Below are 19,544 nucleotides of genomic sequence, written 5' to 3'. Positions count from 1 at the left end.
GACTTGGATCAGTCCTTTGGTCTCCATTCTGGCGTCGAAAAGTGATGTATTTTCCGTCACTACTTCTGCTTCTGGAAGTCGTCTAAAACATCCCCTTGTTCACGATGTAGTAACTAGGCCAAGATTAAACCAGCCAGTTACTAGAATACTACAGCTGGAGTAATTTCCACTGACCATGAAACCAGTTCTCATTCAGTCGCGGAACAACTTCTTTTATCTAATCGCGTAACTAGGTCAAATATTTCCCATTTAAATGCTGGACTGGAAATTGTAAAGTTTATGCCCTTGGAAACTATTCACACAGGCAGGCTACTATGAATTCGAAATGATTAAATGAAAATGTTCTCCCCCTCTGGAAATTGAAAGTTAAATGCCATTCACCCAGTATCAGAAAACTTGAATAGATTAAATGCAGACTGAACGTCTTCCAACAAAATTTACAAGTCCCCAAATGATCACTCGCGTAAATGAAAACTTCTTCTCACGATGTTACCTGCATAGTGCATAGAATCTCGCCGAATAATAAGGGTAGCTAGTTCACACGGTCATAGTTTTTATTAATTTGTCCTCTAAGACGCCGTTGTATCCTCGATCGGGGCCATATCGACTGTGGCTCTATCATTTCATTGGCTCAACATATCGCGTGCCTGACACTTACTTCAAACTTGTATTTGCAGCTCGTGTAGCCTCTTGCCGAGCCTCCGAAATGTTGTCCGTTGGAGTTCTATTGTTTTCTTGCTCTTTGTGTATGTCATGTCGAAATTCCTCCTTCTAAACTTAACTGGCGAGCATACAAACCCGAGCTCCAAGCTCCCTGCAGAAATTGTGACGTGTTGCTGAATATAGACGTTCCCTGCCAGTTACTAGTACTTATTAAAAATGAAATATTCTCTGTACATTCGAATAGATGACTGATTAATTAAATGAACACTTCAATAAGGGCTCACAACCATCTCACAATTTCCTTGAGTTACCTCGACAGAAACATGCCCCTCCTCATGTTGCTGAACCTATAGTTTATATTCTGATATTTGTATCATATTGTCACTCCAAATAACATCATTTTATTCAATACGACAGTGAGGAGGTTGTACTACAAGAAATGCCATCAGCTAATGTCTCAAACTGATTTTTAGAACTATGTATTTGCCTTAAAATGTGGATTTTCATTCACTGAATTTAAAAATTTTAAATTCATCATTTATTTTAACGATAACTATACATGTCTTTAGGCATTAAGTGCTATTAATTCAAAGGAACATTCCTTTTATATAATAGAAAAAAGTTTCATGGATAATGGGTATAAATTGAGAGAGTGATTAATTTTTTTCTAGAGAGTTGCAAATGGGACAAAATGTGGGTGGCACTCTTGGCTAGTACCTAACAAATACACACGGCACTGAGAGGGTTAAAATGAGTGAGAGGCGAAACATGTCTCATCTGAATAATGTTTTAAAGCAAATGCCAACTTCTTGTAATGTATTGAATAGGTGGAAATAAACAAAAGATATTATCCTATATACAGTTTATGAAACTTTCAATACGGACGAAAAATGATTTTCATCACTTGTAATAATAAAGCCAACCAGGCTAATAAAAACAAGTATCTAAACCTTAAAACAAAAATTAGCAAGATCTCAAAAGATATTCAATTCCTAAAAGAATGTGTAAGATCCAATCTAGTGCCGAAATTTCTAAAATCGACTCAAAGGAAAAACATTCCGAAACATAAATCTAACGATATTCAAAACAAAATCAACAACCTTTGGCTCAAAAATGAGATAAAACTATTGTATAGAAAGAAATCCTTATTAAATACACAACTTTATCGCGAACATTTGATTCTCGCGCAATCGTTATCACCGCTAGAATGGCTTTCTTATCAACAACACATTACATATAAAATACAGATTGCATTGAACAAAAAACAAGAAACACTAAATCGTAAATTGACACACTTAAAAGAAGAAAAAGCAAAATCAATGAACCGGAACAGTAATATAAAAATATCCCCCTCTCCTTGGAACAATATTCCAACTACAATTAATCTATCCGACGTCACCTTTACAGATAAAGAAACACGTTTATTCAACCAAGGCTTAAAACACAATTGGCCCAACCCACATAAAGCAGAAGATATAATCACTACAATAGCCGAAGCTGAAACAAACATAAACAAACAAATTCCAACAGACAAACAAAACGACATAAAATACGAAATTAAAAAGAAATTACCTGCCCTTGTAAAAGAAATTTTTAACAAAAATAACTCGTCCTCACTAAAACAGATCCAAGAATTAAGAAAAAAAGTGGACACTAATAACATAATAATAACTAAAGCCGACAAAGGCAATACTGTAGTCTTAATGAAAAAACAAGATTGACATATAAAACCTCACAATTCCTCCAGAAATTTCTCAAAAAACATTTCAAATTCCATAACAAAAACCCCAAAAATTCAATAGAACTATGTGAAACTCTAAAAAAATTTAACTTAAAACCTAATCACACATTGTGCTCTTTCGACGTCATTAACATGTATTCAAACATTCCCGCTAAAAAAACTATAGAAATAATAAAAAACAATCTTTCCAAACATAGCAATTTAAGCAAAATAGAAATAGAAGAATTCTTAAAAGTACTAAACTTCGTCTTACAAAACAACTTTTTCACTTTCAACAATAAAATATACAAACAGGAAGGCCTGGCCATGGGAGACCCTTTATCCGGAATACTTGCTGAAATTTATATGGAAAACCTCGAAAACAGCAAAATAATAAATAACATCAATGGATTAAATCTCTGGCTACGCTATGTTGATGACACGCTAGTAATAATTGACAAAAACCTCAACAATAGTGAAAACATATTAACTTATTTAAATAATCTGGATAACAATATTAAATTCACTAAAGAGGACGAGAACCACAAATCAATTAATTTTCTTGACATCACAATAACAAGAACTTCCAATGATTTCCAAATTTACAGAAAACCCTCATTCACACCTATAACTATTAAACAAAGTTCCCTTCATCCACAATCACACAAACAGTCCTCATTTTATAGTATGGTGTACAGAGCTCTAAAAATTCCCCTTTCAGCGACCAATTTAAAAAAAGAAATAAATACAATAAAAGAAATAGCCACTTTTAATGGATATAATCCCTCTATCATAGACAAACTAATCAATAAAGTTAAATTGAAACTATCCACAAACCTCTCCCCAATAAAAAATGAAAAATCAAAGTTCGCAACCTTTACATACACCAACCCAATCATACACCAAGTAACCAACACCTTAAAAAATCAAGAGATCAAAATAGCTTTCAAAACTCAAAATTCAAACCAAAAAATGTTCTTCAACCATGTTGTTGTTTGAGTCATCAGTCCATAGACTGGTTTGATACAGCTCTCCATGCCACCCTATCCTGTGCTAACCTTTTCATTTCTACGTAACTATTGGATCCTACATCTGCTCTAATCTGTTTGTCATATTCATACCTCGGTCTACCCCTACCGTTCTTGCCACCTACACTTCCTTCAAAAACTAACTGAACAAGTCCTGGGTGTCTTAAGATGTGTCCTATCATTCTATCTCTTCTTCTCTTCAACCATAATACAATAAATTCAGAAAATAATAAATACTCAGGCTCCGGTATCTATAGATTAAAATGTAATGAGTGCCTCAGCTCATACATCGGACAAACAGGAAGAAGCTTCATAACTAGGTACACAGAACATTTCAATGCTCAGAAACATAATAAACACTCAGCAATGAGCAATCACATGAAAGAAACGGGGCACAACTTTACCACAATTGAACAGGACCTTCAAATTTTAAAAACAGTAAAAAAAGGTAGACTTATGACCGAATTCGAAAATTTATACATATTTTTGGACCAAAAATTCAATGCTAATAAGAATTTAAATGATCCCATAGACAATAGAAGCCCTTTATATGACCAAATAGTAACATTATTCAATAATGTAAACCTTCAGGACAAATGTTTTTTAATATTTTCAAAACAGTATCAACAAACACCCCTACGTCAACAAATACATCATACCCCCCCTCCCCCTCCCATCTTACGTAATTCCCCTCCACGCGCCATTCAGAAACCAATAAATGATACACGCCCCTCCGCTTCCCCTACCATTCACAACTCCCTCCCGTTCACGAATCACAAGCCTACAACTCCGCCCCCTCCTACCCACCCCCCTCTAGCCAGACGACATACGTACAACACAAGGAGTAAAAACCGTTAGTGACCATTAGTATCCTAATAGCGCCTCACACAGCTTGTTAAATGGGCCTACAACGCCATAGGTAAGCACCAACATTTTCTCACTAACAACACTTAAAGAAAACCTTCCCATGTTTCCTTTCATTTTCGTCAAAATTAACTACAGTTTTTTCTTCATTTCAGAACCATTCTATAACAACAATAATTCAACAGCTTCATCAAACTTCCATAATACTCTTCAATAGTATAAATTATTTACAATCAACGTTTTATAAAATATATTGTCATCGAAGAAGAACACAACAGCTCTCCAACCTTCACGTCAAAAAAACCATACCAACGTTGAGAATTTCCACCCATCATCATCTCTGCAACTTTCTTTTTACAAATTAGGCCAACTATAAACATCTGGTGAACTTCTTGTCAACGCAATCTTGCCGAATAAATCTAAAATAACCTACGAAATGTTGACCAATAAATATCACGGACATACGCATGCCAACGTCAAGTAACTTTTGTCAAGCAATTGGAATGTTTTTCCTTCATATTTTTTATACTAAGCTGTATATTTTGACTTATATCTTTTTACCATATATTTAGCAGTTATTTGGCCTACATTTCAAACTTTGACTACGGCTTTAAGCCATCAACTGTCTTTTATAGTCACATGACGCCTTCATTTTTAAATGTACCTCTTATGAATCTACCAGTTTTTATGTATCAATTGTTTGTATTATATATTCTCATTGAAATGATTTCATATGCCTTCCACTATGTATTAGACATCTATTAATGACTACGGCTTTAAGCCGTACAATCTTACGACGTCCTAATTAACAAAGAACTACATATGTGTTTATCATTTTATTAGATCTATAGTTATTTCATTGAACATTTTATATGTACTACCTTTGAATCCACTAGTTTTTAGTATCATTTGAATGTAATGTATATTCTCATAGAACTGATATTTTATGCCTTCCACTATGTATTAGACATCTATTAACGACTACGGCTTCAAGCCACCTTCTCTTACTATAGTAGAATCAAACAAGTCCTATTCAACAAAGAACTACATATGTTTTTATCAATATATTGGATTTTTAGTTACTTCATGAACATGTTTATAACTAACGTAATTCTTACCTCTCTTATAATCATCAAACACATTTTTGAATATCTTTAACCAGATGCCTGGTAAAATAATAAGGTTTTTGATAATGACTGAAGATGCCTCACAGTGAGAGGCGAAACATGTCTCATCTGAATAATGTTTTAAAGTAAATGCCAACTTCTTGTAATGTATTGAATAGGTGGAAATAAACAAAAGATATTATCCTATATACAGTTTATGAAACTTTCAATACGGACGAAAAATGATTTTCATCACTTGTAATAATATCTCGTAACTCAGGCCAATATAGTTTTTTTTTTTATATTAGAAGTAGGTTTAAAACGCGATAAAAACAATACAGTCATAACTATCGTTTTACTTGGCAACGTACCTCACAAATAATAATAATAATAATAATAATAATAATAATAATAATAATAATAATAATAATTTTACATCCCCACTTAATGATTTCGGAGACGCCAAACAAAACATACTATGCTTTAATAAAAAAATGGAGACAACGATCGTGCGAAATTAAACATTATGATGATAAAACACATTAAAGCCACACTGGTAGATATCCATAAATGCGGTAAACTTTCCTGTTCTTTATTTTTAGTCTTCCTGTCGTGGAACCTGAACAATGTGATCTCTCTTATCTCATTTACAGCTGTTTGGGTAAATCTTGATGTGATAAATGTGGAAAACAAGCATAAAATATACTTAAAAATAAGGGTTTGTCTTTCAATAGCTGCAGTTATGCAAAGAACGCTTCCAGTCACTATGTATTACATTCGGAAATACAACTCGTAACATACGCTAGTTATCAGCTGGTGGTTTGGCACGCTTTCTGCAGCACGTCTTTATTCGGAAGGAGTGGCTTCTGCTACACATACACAAACTCTTCAGAAACCATTTGGGAATAGATTCTCACTCTTTGGACTCTACAGTCGAATGCTCTCAATGTATGGCTGACGAGATGGCAGTAAGGGGGATGTCATTTGGAATGACGACACATGACGATAATTCAAATGAAAGCAGTAATTAGATTTACTCAGGTTTAGTGTGCGGTAGGCCTAATGCTCAACTGACAGAGACAAATGACTGGCCATTAAGTTATTTTCTATCAATACTGCATAATATGATAATACAATACGCTTATCCCTTTTCTCTACGGAGTCAAGTATGAAGCGAGACAAATTTTTGTAGCTTGTTTTTATGATCGTATGCCCTTCCCGACATCAACCTAATCAGAGGAATTAATGAGATGAAACGAATGATGTGATATGAGTTACTAAACTGACTATATTTACTTTATAATTATGTAGGCTTAAAAGTCGTGTTCACCATTTATTATTGTCTTTTTAGATTTAGAAATACTGCCTTCCAACCCAAATACATTCATAAGTTTGTTAAAGAATAGTGTAGAATGTTTGCATGTATAATTTATAGCTCCTCATAGCCTAGAAGCCATGTGTTCACTGAACAAAATTTGAGGTTATCGCATACTGGACCCGCCTTATTTTTTGGTTGTAAAAGTTTAAGATAGGGGGTCTAACAGCGAGTAAATATGGTAAATATTAGTTAAGACCAAAGAGATTAGGGTCAATTCCAAGGAGTATTGTTACTACAACTGGAGGAGCAAAAGAAGACATCAAGAGCCGTATCAGGAGAGTAAATGGTGCTTTTGTTGAACTGTATCCTATACGGAGGAATAGGAATATTCTGTAGAAGGAATAAGATACGACTTTTTAAGACAAAATAATATTAACACCATCTTCCTTTACAATTACAAAACTTGGAAATTCACCCAGATGACTGCTAAACAACTGCAAATATATCAAAAATATCAGGTTCCCTATGGGAATCAACATCTATATCAAGTCTCCATGCATCGCTGCTTAAGATGCATCATTAACAGAAGATGGCTGGATGTCATATCAAATGAAGATCTATGGGAGGAAACGAATCAGCAGCCAACTGAAGTCCAGATAAAGGAGAGAAAGTGGCAGTGGATAGGCTACACTCTAAGGAAGCCTACTGGAGCCATAGAAAGACAGCATTCAACCAGAACCCCCAAGGTGCTCGAAAACACAGTTGTACGAAGATGACTTGGAAGAAGATGATTGAGGAGAAATGCCTAGGAATGGGAAAGAGTTTGAATGAAGTGATGAGGTTGGCCATTAACAGGACCAGATGGAAGTCAGCCAGCCAGCCAGCCAGCTCCCTCATACTCCTTACTGCCTGCTCACTCCCACAGTCCCTACATCTTAATTTTTCAGGCATTATTTACTATTCTTCTCAGAATTATTATGAAGTATTACAAAAATTATCAACAAAAGTCAAATACTGTATTTTCTTGCATAATTGATGGCCTTGCACAATTTACGCATCCCAATATTTTTGAGTCCAAAGTGGAGAAAAAGAAGTGTTCACGTATTTGACGCTCCCACTTCTTCAAACATCCATCACGCAGCTCCAGATGCATTTCGAAATAAATATGTCAACTACTCAGGTAGCAGCCTTCCCACTGTGAAAGCAGGCATTCCAAATACTGGGCAATGTGCTGTTATCAGCCGGTAGGAAATACCACTGCACTTGTGCAGTAAGAGAATCAGTGCAGAAGCGACTAGTGACGCTCTATTCCAGTCTGGTACAAACATATTTTACGAGCGTTTTGCGTACAGGACATGCGTTTTCTGTGATCTCAAAATTGTTTGTTAGTCCACAGTAAGCAGATATTCGAGTAATACTGCATCATATAAACTCGCCGTGATCAGTTACGCAGAAACATACGGAAAAAGTGCAGCGGGCCGCAAGTATTCTGTGTCCGGATGCAATGTGCGCTACCGCGGAGACAGAGAAGTGCACTTCAAGCAACCAACAATTCTCGCAAAGCATTTTTCAGACCAAAAAGCGACACGTTTCCGAAAGTAGAGGAGGATCTGTTTAAATGTGATTTCATTATGCAACATTGGATATGTCATTCTGAAAGAAATGCTGTACTTTGAAGGAAGAGAACTAGCTGCTGCACATGGAATCAGTGTCTCAGATTTGAAGGTTAGCTGAGGCTAGATGATTAATTTTATGAAGAGAAATGGACTTTCTCTTCGACGAAGAACAACATTATGCCAAACAACGCCAAACGATTTAAACGAAAAAGTAATTGATTTTAATCGCTTTGTAACTGAGAAGTGCAAAGTGAAGGAATATTCGCTCTCCCAAACAGGAACCGCAGGTCAGATGCCAATCAGTTTCCAAATGCCACAAAGTCCAACAATTGATAAAGGGGCATCGAGTGTTATTGTACGCACTACCGGAAGTGAGAAACAACGATGTAATGCAATGCTGGCTGTAACAGGTGATAGAAAGCTTGCAACTTACGTTGTTCTAAAACGAAAAACAATACCTAAATTAAAATTTCTGTGAGGGATCCACATTCGTATCCAAGAAAAAGGGTGGATGGACACGTCATTTGTACAAGATTGGATACAAACAGTTTCGGGAAATCTAGCAGGGTCCCACCTTTGCTACCCGGCCCTTCCCCTGTTGGACAATTTTCTTTTTTGCCGGTATGTCATTATGTACTTACATGAATTGTACTTTTATTGCTTCATGTTTATTTCACTTCGGGTTGTATTGTCAGCTCGTAATGGGAAGATATTTTCCAGGGTTGATAGTTCAAACCCACATGTCCAACTTACCTGATGTACCCCATTTGACTTTTCAGAAAAAGTCTCATGGTGGAATTTTATGCCAAATGACGATAACTGCAAATGAGTTGAAGCAATTGTGTGTATATTATATTTGACTTATCTTTTAAATGCAAATGATTTGTAAATAATTTTTTAAACATCTCAATTCCTTGAATAATTTACGCATCCGAAGTTTTCGCCTGTATTCTTCATAAAAAAAGTGCATTAATTACGCGAGAAAATACGGTAATATATTCTGTGAATAAAAATCAAAGGAAAGAAATACTGTATACTACACAAGAACTACAAATTACATGACAATAAAACAAGCAAGATATTAACTCCTAAAACAACTGCACTACAATTTCTATTTAGGCACAGTCTAATTGTAAAATAATAAATGCCTTAGGAGCCAAACAATGAGGTCATACACCCCCCTCCTTAACACACAATATTATTATTATTATTATTATTATTATTATTATTATTATTATTATTAATGTAAAAATATATGCGTAAAAGGTAAGAGTATTGCACATATCTGTGTTGAAATTAGTAGAACCATTTACACATTCATACCTGCTAACTTTACAAAACAAAAATCAGGAGATACAATTGGTCAAAACTGCTTATTCTGCATGTCTTGGGCAATACAGGAGTACCATGGTATATATTTTCATACTTACTGTCTCAAAACACGACTGTTGCTATACAAGGCTACAAGGCTAAAAATTACACATCTCTATTCCCTCACAAGGAGTATGTTAGTGAGATCATCGGTCTTTGATAAGCCTTCCGAAAATGGCACGAACTCATGCTCCACATGTGTGAATCAGTCACGCAGTTAGATGCCACTACTTAGCAAATGAGTAGATTAATATATTGCATCACGCGCCTGCGCAATTATGAGAAGTGCAATGTTATTTTTAATCAAATAATAAATTAATATTTGCCAGAATTGTCTCCAAATGGCTCCTAAAATCTCTACAGATGTCACTAGTCGATATCTTTGAAATTCTGACACTAGATTACTAAAAAAGAATCCAAATTTAGCATCTAGTCTCTAGAATCGACTAGACTGATGTGAACTAACACGAACATAGCATGCGAGAACGAGAGATTGGCAATCGATATACAGGTTTCATTACAAGTTGTCCATTTCATGACCGTATCGATGTTTAATCAAGAAGTAAGATAGATGTTCGTAATGTTTCCTGCTTGGTTAGCATTCGTATTACATGTTGTCCATTTCATGACCGTATCGATGTTTAATCAAGAAGTAAGATAGATGTTCGTAATGTTTCCTGCTTGGTTTCAATAAACATCGCACATTCGCCCGCATTTCTTGTATTAATAAACGTCGATATTCCATTTGAAAGCAGCCAATGAGTGAAAGACTTCCAGCCACCGGCATACAATGCTGAAATGGTGGGTTTTGATAACAAATGTTTGAAGTTCACCAAAACAAAAGCTAAAATCGGGAGAAATAATGGAACAACCGGGAGGTGGGAAAAACTGTCGAAAATCGGGAGTCTCCCGCCTAAATCAGGAAAGCTGGCTGGTATGCACATTACAGAGGAAAAATGATCAGACTCCAGTCGTATACCCTATAGCATCATTATGTTAACTATAATAATTATAATTTTGTGTGGTTATTTCTAGCCAATTGCAGCCCTTGTAAGGCAGACCCTCCGATGAGGGTGGGCGGCATCTGCCATGTGTAGGTAACTGCGTGTTATTGTGGTGGAGGATAGTGTTGTGTGTGGTGTGTGAATTGCAGGGATGTTGGAGACAGCACAAACACCCAGCCCCCGGGCCATTGGAATTAACCAATGAAGGTTAAAATCCCCGACCCGGCCGGGAATCGAACCCGGGACCCTCTGAACCGAAGGCCAGTACGCTGACCATTCAGCCAACGAGTTGGACATTATGTTAACTAATTTAATGTAAACAAAGAGAAAACTAAAATAGTACCACTTACTGTGCCAATTCTGGTACATCATATGCTACATCAATAACGGGTCTAGGGGCTGCTACAGCCACACTCAAGAGCAGCTGCAGTTTCTTTTTATTTAGTTCTTCTCTTATTTCCTTTAACAGTAGAGAAAAGTGTACACGCTCCATAGCAGCACCCTGCCAAGCTGGAAATTCCCAGTCCAAGTCTATACCATCGAGAGAATATTCCTTTGCCAAGGACAGGATTTCCTTTATGAATCTGAAAATAAGCATACAATTAAGTGTAATTGAAGAAAAAAATCAACTTAAGAAAGTTTTAAGAACTGCAGAAGTTATACTTCTCATTGCCTTGCATAATATAGTCACCAGTAATGCAGTCTTCCACAAACAGGCAAACAAAATATATCTACAGTATTATTTTATACTTGGCTATGATTTTTGTAGTTTAAAAGCTTAATCCTTATCAGGAAAAATGATTTTTTTGCTATTTGCTTTACGTCGCACCGACACAGATAGGTCTTATAGCGACGATGGAACAGGAAAGGCCCTGGAATGGGAAGGAAGCGGCCGTGGCCTTAAGGTACAGCCACAGCATTTGCCTGGTGTGAAAATGGGAAACCACAGAAAACCATCTTCAGGGCTGCCGACAGTGGGGTTCGAACCCACTACCTCCCGGATGCGAGCTTACAGCTGCGTGCTCCTAATCGCACGGCCAACTCGCCCGGTAAGAATGATTTTTAATATACAATTAAAACTAAATGTCTGATAGACAATGATATACAAAATAATACTAATACCTATAGGGCAGAAGTCTGGTTGTTCTGTTGCTTGTAGGAATTCAAAAGTAATTCCCAATTTGCAGGCTTCATGGGTCCAGCTGTATTAAGCATTTCACATGCTTTTATCTGTAGAATGCCATTTCTTAATAAGTAGTTTTTAATGTTATCTTCTGGGGTTTCTTCTTTTATCTTTCCCACATATAGCCCTGTGGTTTTGGTTGCCGGCTGTAGTTCTTCATTGCTTTATTTTGTCCCGATGATGGTCTTACGATGTTGTTTGGATTTTTTCACCACTGTGTTCCAGGGTGTTTCTTCTTCGGGTCTGGAGTCTTCGGTCACTGTTGGCAAGCTGGATTCATTTAGATCACTTGTTTTCTCCTTGTCTCCAAAGATAGCACATGAGCAAGGTGAAGATCTATAGTTCTGGATTTGTGTTGTTCCATCCGTGCACTTTTCCTTGGAATTTTTTTCCGGTCCAGTCAAGATGTCCTTAGGTGGGTTCTTTCCTTTTTTGAGTATTTTCCGGGTCTAGTCGTTGAGTTCTTATTTTGGATCGGTATATCTGAAGCTGTTCGATCTTTAGAGGAGTCTGTTTTCTGTCCTTTTGGTGGGGTTTATGGAGTTTGGTTTGTTTCTATATCTGGAGATGTCTTTGATGTCTGTTCTTTGTTGATTGCATTGTCTTTGCAGGCGTGGTTTTCAACAAATTTCCTCATTTCTTCTCTGATTCCAGCTAGGACTGTTTCCTGTAATGTTTATATTTTTTTTCTGATATCTTTGAGTTTGCTTCTGCTTCTTTTGAGCTATTCGAGCTCTTTTTTTACAAGGTGTACAAAGCCATAACAATGTGCAGCTAGGTTTCTGGAGAGTAGTATAGTCTCCAGAGCCGATACTGACACAATCTTTGTGAAACCATTTATTACAACTATCGATACAGCAAACACCGGCATCACTATCTGTTAAACTGTTTGCAGCATGGGGCGTTGTCGTTCTTTCCCAGTCATGGAAAATGATTCTTTGATTTCCTCTCTTTGTGTATTATGTAAATAAACTCTTTGCTAGCACCATACAAAATGACACTGAGTTCACTCACCAAATGATTACTGATAATATCTTCACCAAACAATTCAATAATTCATTCACTATAAACTTGCTCGCAGTTAGTGAAATAGTTATACAAATCACTTTTATATATCATTCTTTTCTAAAGATGCACTTAAACTGACTTTATCGTGGAGCTACACTTCATCAATCAATCACCGTTTACACTTTACGTACGTTATACTCAGAAAACTAGAGACCGTTGATTACTTGGAAGCATACACCATCAAAAGAAAGAATTACAGAAAACTTCTAAAAGAAAAGCGAGTTGAATATCTGGAAGCAGAAGCCATGAAGCGTGGAAACAGACCCATTTGCTGCCCTCAAGAAAAAGCAAGCAGGCAGAGCGAGGGAAATACCAATGGAAACATGGAAAAAACACTTCTCAGTGCTTCTAAACAGAGACAGCAGGGAAACATGTGACACCGCAAACCACTCTGTCAATCCAGAACACGAAATTAGACTAACCACGGGGGAAGTACAGACGGCAATCAGTAAAGGAAAAAAAGGACAATATAATTATTAAATTAATGTAGTAATGGTCCACCTTTCAATACTATATATGTAATATTCTAAATTACATTAATTAATTAGGGACTAGTTTCGGCCAGGGCTGGCCATCTTCAGCCTTAATGTAAAACATCTAATAACTGAACAAATGTACATGCACACAACTGACATAGAACAAATGAAACAAATATATACAAATTGACATTAAAAACTGGGATGAAAATATGATTAAATTTGAAAATAAACTAGGTTCTAACTTCTTGAGTATGCTCATCATTGAGAGAATATTTCAAGTATTAATTTATATACACAAAACATCTAATCTATATATATATAAAGTAACTTGTCCTGACTGACTGACTGACTGACTGACTGACTGACTGACTGACTAACTAACTGATTCATCATCGCCGAGCCAAAACTACTGGACATAAATGAAATTTTGGGGGTACGTTCATATTAACATGTAGGTGCTCGCCAAGGGAGGATTTTTGGATATCCCGTCGCTAAGGGAGTAAAAAGGGGAGTGAATTTTTAAAATGAGTATATCTATATCTCAAAAACTTAAACGTTTACAGACGTAAAAGTTAGTATCTGGAATCTCCTTTAAAAATAAAGAAACATATTTTTTTGTTTTCGGAAAATTTCATTAAGGGGAGTGAAAAAAAGGGGTAAAAGTGGTTGAACACCCTTTATAAGGAGACTTATATCTCAAAAAGTGAAGATGTTATAGACATGAAAATTAAAATTCGGAATCTCCTTTGAAAATAAACACGTATTTTTGTGTTTTTGGATAATCCGATGAATAGTGGGTGAACAGGAGTGACAAACGGGGTGAATTTAAAAAAGACTACCGTATATCTGCAAATTATCTTAGAAACGTAACATATTACAGATTTGAAAACTGGTATTTGGAATTTCCTGTAAAAGTAGACACATAAATAATTTTTTTGGAAAATCCAGTTAAGGGGAATTCAAAAAAAAGGGGGGGGGGGTGAATTTTTAAATTTAGCATATCTATATCTCAAAACCGTAACATGTTGCAGATGTGAACATTGGTATTTGGAATCTTCTTTAAAAGTAAGGAAACACGTATTCTTTAAGTTTTCAGGAAAAACCCTTAACGGGGGGGGTGTGAAAAAATTGAAAGATAAGTCGAATTATTTGTATGAGAATGCATATATACACCAAAGAATATAAAGATGTTACAATCGTGAAAACTGGTATTCGGAATCTCCTTTAAAAATAAAGAAGCACACATTTTTTGGGTGGGGGGAAACCAACTTAACGGCAGGGGGTGGAGTGAAAAAGGAGCTGAATACTTTTCATGAGGATACTTATATCTCAAAACTGAAGGTGTTAGAGATATGAAAATTTGTACTTGGAACGTTCTTTCAAAGAAAAGAAACACATAATCTTTCGTCCTTGGAAAATCCACTTAATGGGGTAGGGGCTGAATTAACTGAAAGATTAGTTGAATTCTTTGTATGAGGATACTTATATCTCAAAAACTAAAGATGTTATCGACGTGAAAATTAGTATTTGGAATCTCCTTTAAAAATAAAGAAACACATACAGTATTCTTTTGTTTTCCGAAAATCCCATTAAGGGGAGTGAAAAAGGGAGAAAAGTGGTTGAACATCTTTTATGAGGAGACTTATATCTCAAAAAGTGAAGATGTTACAGACATGAAAATTGAAATTTGGAATCTCCTTTGAAAATAGAGAAAAAAGTATTTTTGCATTTTTGGATAATCCGATGAATAGGGGGTGGACAGGAGTGACAAACGGGGTGAAGTTTTAAAAAGACTATTTCTGCAAAATTATCTCAGACAAGTAACATATTACAGATTTGAAAACTGGTATTTGGAATTTCTTGTAAAAGTAAAGAAACATTAATATTATTTTAGGAAAATCCAGTTAAGAGGAAGAGAAAAAGGGGGCAAATAATTAAAATTAGCATATCTACAGTATATCTCAAAAACTTAACATGTTGCAGACGTGAACATTGGTATTTGGAATCTCCTTTAAAAGTAAGGAAACACGTATTCTTTGGTTTTCGGGAAAACCCTTAACGGGGTGGGGGGGGAGGGGTGGCGTGAAAGAATAGTAAATTAGTTGAATTATTTGTATGAGAATGTGTATATTCACCAAAAAACTAAAGATGTTACAAACGTAAACTTGGTATTTGAAATCTCTATTAAAAAGAAAGAAACACACATTTGGTTGGGGAATCAACTTGGTAGGGAGGGGGGGATGAAAATGGAGATGGATTGCTTTTACGAGGATACATACCTGTACATCTCAAAATCTGAAGATGTTACAGTCGGGATAATTGGTATTTGGAAGCTCTTTTAAAGAAACGTGTACTGTTTGTTTTTGGAAAATTCACTTGAGTGGCGAGTGTGAAAGGAAGTAAGAAAAAAGAATTCTCTCTCGTGAGAACCTTAAATCTTAAAACTGAAGATTACAGACGTGGACATTGGTATTTGGAATCTCCTTTAAAAATAAAGAAACACACATTTTTTGGGTGGGGAAAACCAACTTAATGGGCGGGGGTTGTGTGGAAAAGGAATGTAATTCCTTTCATGAGGATACTTATATCTCAAAAACTAAACATGCTGCCGACGTGAAAATTAGTATTTGGAATCTCCCTTAAAAATTAACACGCTTTATGTCGGAGGGGGGGTGCGGGGTGGGTGGGTGAAAATGAACTTGACGGCAAGGGCGGTGAAAAAGGAGTTTAATTTATTTTTTATGAGGATATATATATATATATATATCTTAAAACCTAAGATGTTACATTCATGATAATTGTAATTTGGAAGCTCCTTTATAAATAAAGAAACAAGTTTTTTGGTTTTTTGGAAAATTCACTTAATTTTTTCTGGAGAAACTTATATCTCAAATACATAATGTTACACAAGTGAAAATTTGTATTTGGAATCACCTTAAAGAAATAAATATTCATGCATTTTGATGGGGGGAGGGGGGGAGATGCAACTTAACGGGCTGGGGTGAAAAAGGAGTTGAATTCTTTTTATGAGGATACTTATATCTAAAAAACTGAAAAAGTTAGAGGAATGAACATTTGTATTTGGAATCTTATTTCAATGTAAAGAAACTCGCCTTCTTTTGTCTTCGGAAAATCCACTTAACCCTTTGGGGTCCAATTGATTTTCCACCTGCATCCTGCACAGGTCCAATTTGACATTAGGCAAATATGGGAAGGAAGTACTACATAAGTAAAAAGCTGAATTTTTACATTAATAATACGAACTGCAAATTTATTTATTATCAGTCAAGTTAACCACGTTATCAGCGATATTTTTTCAAAGTATGGTACTTCCGGAAGCATTTGTTCGGGTGTAGTCCTGGGTTCCCTGGACAGGTCTCACAAAAAATGATGTCTCCTTTCTGCCTCCTTTCACTTTCCTGTCGGAACACATGGCACAGTCCTTGTTTTTTTTATCCTGGCGAGCATCTATGATGTGTAGCTTCCAGTTCAGTCGACGTTCTTCGATACAGCTGCTCCGTCGGCCGCGCTTACGGGCATTTTTGTTCCTAACGTCCCCAACAAGCCCCATAATAACTCGGTCCCTGAATGTTTTGTGATTCACCTCGAGCTTATTTTCTGCCTTTTGTTGCAAATTATATAGGCGAAAACTGTTCACCAAAGCTACCTCCAACACCCAGCAGTACAATTTCATCCACCACTTCAGGCTTTTCACTACAATACCATAAGATGAGCAGTAGTGATCAGCACGATCGACCCCTCCCATTTTGCCTGTGTAATCTATAATGGCACCAGGCTTCAAAATTCTTTCTTCTCCTTGCCCATTCCGGTTGTCACCATCAGAATCTGTCAACAAATCATCGTCAATATCGCCACTGTCACATAACTGTTCGTAAATATCATTAGGCTCCATGCCGCGGCTGGTGGACGCCATGTTGATAACGAAAGTAAACTCAGCAGTGACAGTGAGGAATTATCTCCAAAGAAAACACAATTCAGCTTAAAGGAATGAACAGCAGATGACAGTAGGCAAGAGATAAATGCCAAGGCTGTATACTGCGTAAAGCTCGGCGCCATTTCTGCTCCAGCATACGAAATATATAACCTCAAAGTAGTGCCGGACTAGGTCCGACATAGGACCGGAACTGAAAATTAATGATGTCGGACTGAGTAAATCTCAAAAACTAAAAATGTTAAAGACGTGAAAATTGGTATTTGGAATCTCTTTTAAAAATGAAGAAACACGCACTTTTGGGGAGTGGGGAATCCACTTAACGGGTAGGAAGGGGGGGGGGTGTGTGTTGAATTACTTTTATGGGTATACTTATATCTCAAAAACTGAAGATGTTACAGACGTAAAAATTAGTATTTGGAATCTCCTTTAAAAGTGAAGGAACACGCATTTGTTTTTTTGTTTTTTTTTCGAAAATCGACGTAAGGGGTGTGGGGTTGAAAATAAGTAAATAAGGAGTTGAAATATGTTTATGAGGATACCTTATCTTAAAAATGAAGCTGTTACAGACGTGAAAGTTGGTATTTTAAATTTTCTTTCAAAATAAAGAAACAAGATTTTTTTTCGGAAAGTCCACTTAAGGCGGGAGAGGGGTGGGAAGAAGAAGAATTTGAATTATTCTTATGAGGATGCATTTATCTAAAAACTGAAGGTGTTACAGACGTATAGACATGAAAACTGTTATTTGGAATCTTCTTTAACAGTAATGAAACACGTATTTTTTTGTTTTCAAAAAATCCAATTAAAGGATTGAAAAGAATTGGAAAAGCGGGTGAATTTTTAAAATTAATACCGGTATATCTACATTGTATGTCAAAAGCTTAACATGTTAGAGACAAGAAACTTGGTATTTGGAAAGTCCTTTAAAAATACAGGAACATGTATGTTTTTGTTTTTGGAGAAAGCACTTAACAGGGGGTGAAAATAAGTTAAAAATAGTTGAATTATTTTTTATGAGGATACTTATATCTTAAAAACTGAAGATGTCACAGACGTGAAAATTGGTATTTGGAATCTCCTTTAAAAATAAAGAAGCATGTATTTCTGTTTTCGGAAAACATACCTAGATGTAGGTGGGGGAAGGACTGATTAAGGGGTTGAATTCTTTTTGTGGGGATACTTATGTATATCACAAAAACTGAAGATGTTACAGATGTGGGAATCGGTATTTGGAATCTCCTTTAAAAATAAATAAACATGTATTTATTTTTTCGACTTCAGAGAAGGCTGTTTCTGACACGTACTCTTCTATGTCGCATGGTCGTCTTAACCCCAAAAGGTAATACCACAAACATGGTTTACAAAGAATTTCTGGGGTAAATGAAACTCAATTTTGTGGCGAGTTTTTATACTTTAGGAATTTTCAGATATTGTCTTAGTACAATGCCAAGGAACGATTACTTTGATCAAATTACGAAGTCCACGTGAGCTAAGCTGTGGGTAATTGCTAGTCTATCTATCTATCTATCTATCTATCTATCTATCTATCTATATATAAAGAGTTTTGTCTGTACACTGCTCAGAATTTGAAAAGAATGGTATTTCTGTATCGGTCATGTCCATAGTAGCAAGGAAATGCACTTTTTACTTTTCCGTAATTTCTGTCTGTCTGTCTGTGTGTCTGTATGTATGTATGTATGTATGAATGTATGATTGTATGTATGTGTATGTATGTATGTATGTATGTACACACATCACGAGAAAACGGCTGAAGAGAATTTAATGAAAATCAGTATGTGAAGACGGGGGATGAGCCGCTACAATCTAGGCTATAAATCATCTTACTCACGCTGAGTGAAATGGTAGTTTAGGGGAAGGCCTAAAATGTAATTCTCAAATATTTATATTATTAGTGGTCCTATCGGTAATTACTACATAACTTAAGTTATATAGAATTAAATTTTCGATCCATAACTTAAGTTATATAGAATTAAATTTTCGATCATTTATGTCATACATAGTTACCGTACCGGCTTTGATAACACATATTCATGAATTTGTATTTCTGTTGCCAAGTCCATATCAACGCCGAGCCACGAGAAAATGGGTTAACAGAATTTAATGAAAGTTGGTATATAGAGTTGGGGAATAAGAAACTACAGACTAAGTTAT

General features: G+C 35.9%; 1 protein-coding gene across 1 annotated transcript in view; it reads right to left on the bottom strand.

Moving 5' to 3' along the window:
* Window positions 1–19,544, bottom strand: part of Cht11 (Chitinase 11) — a 141,093-nt gene that overhangs the window by 54,729 nt on the left and 66,820 nt on the right. Inside the window, exon 5 of the mRNA XM_067138935.2 lies at window positions 11,041–11,274. Coding sequence (XP_066995036.2) covers window positions 11,041–11,274 — 234 coding nt within the window. The remainder of the gene's footprint in view (window positions 1–11,040; window positions 11,275–19,544) is intronic.

This window comes from Anabrus simplex, chromosome 2 (assembly GCF_040414725.1).
Source record: "Anabrus simplex isolate iqAnaSimp1 chromosome 2, ASM4041472v1, whole genome shotgun sequence".
Taxonomy (NCBI): Eukaryota; Metazoa; Arthropoda; class Insecta; order Orthoptera; family Tettigoniidae; genus Anabrus; species Anabrus simplex.
Note: the sequence above shows the minus strand (reverse complement) of the source record. Positions and strands in the feature narration are given on the sequence as shown.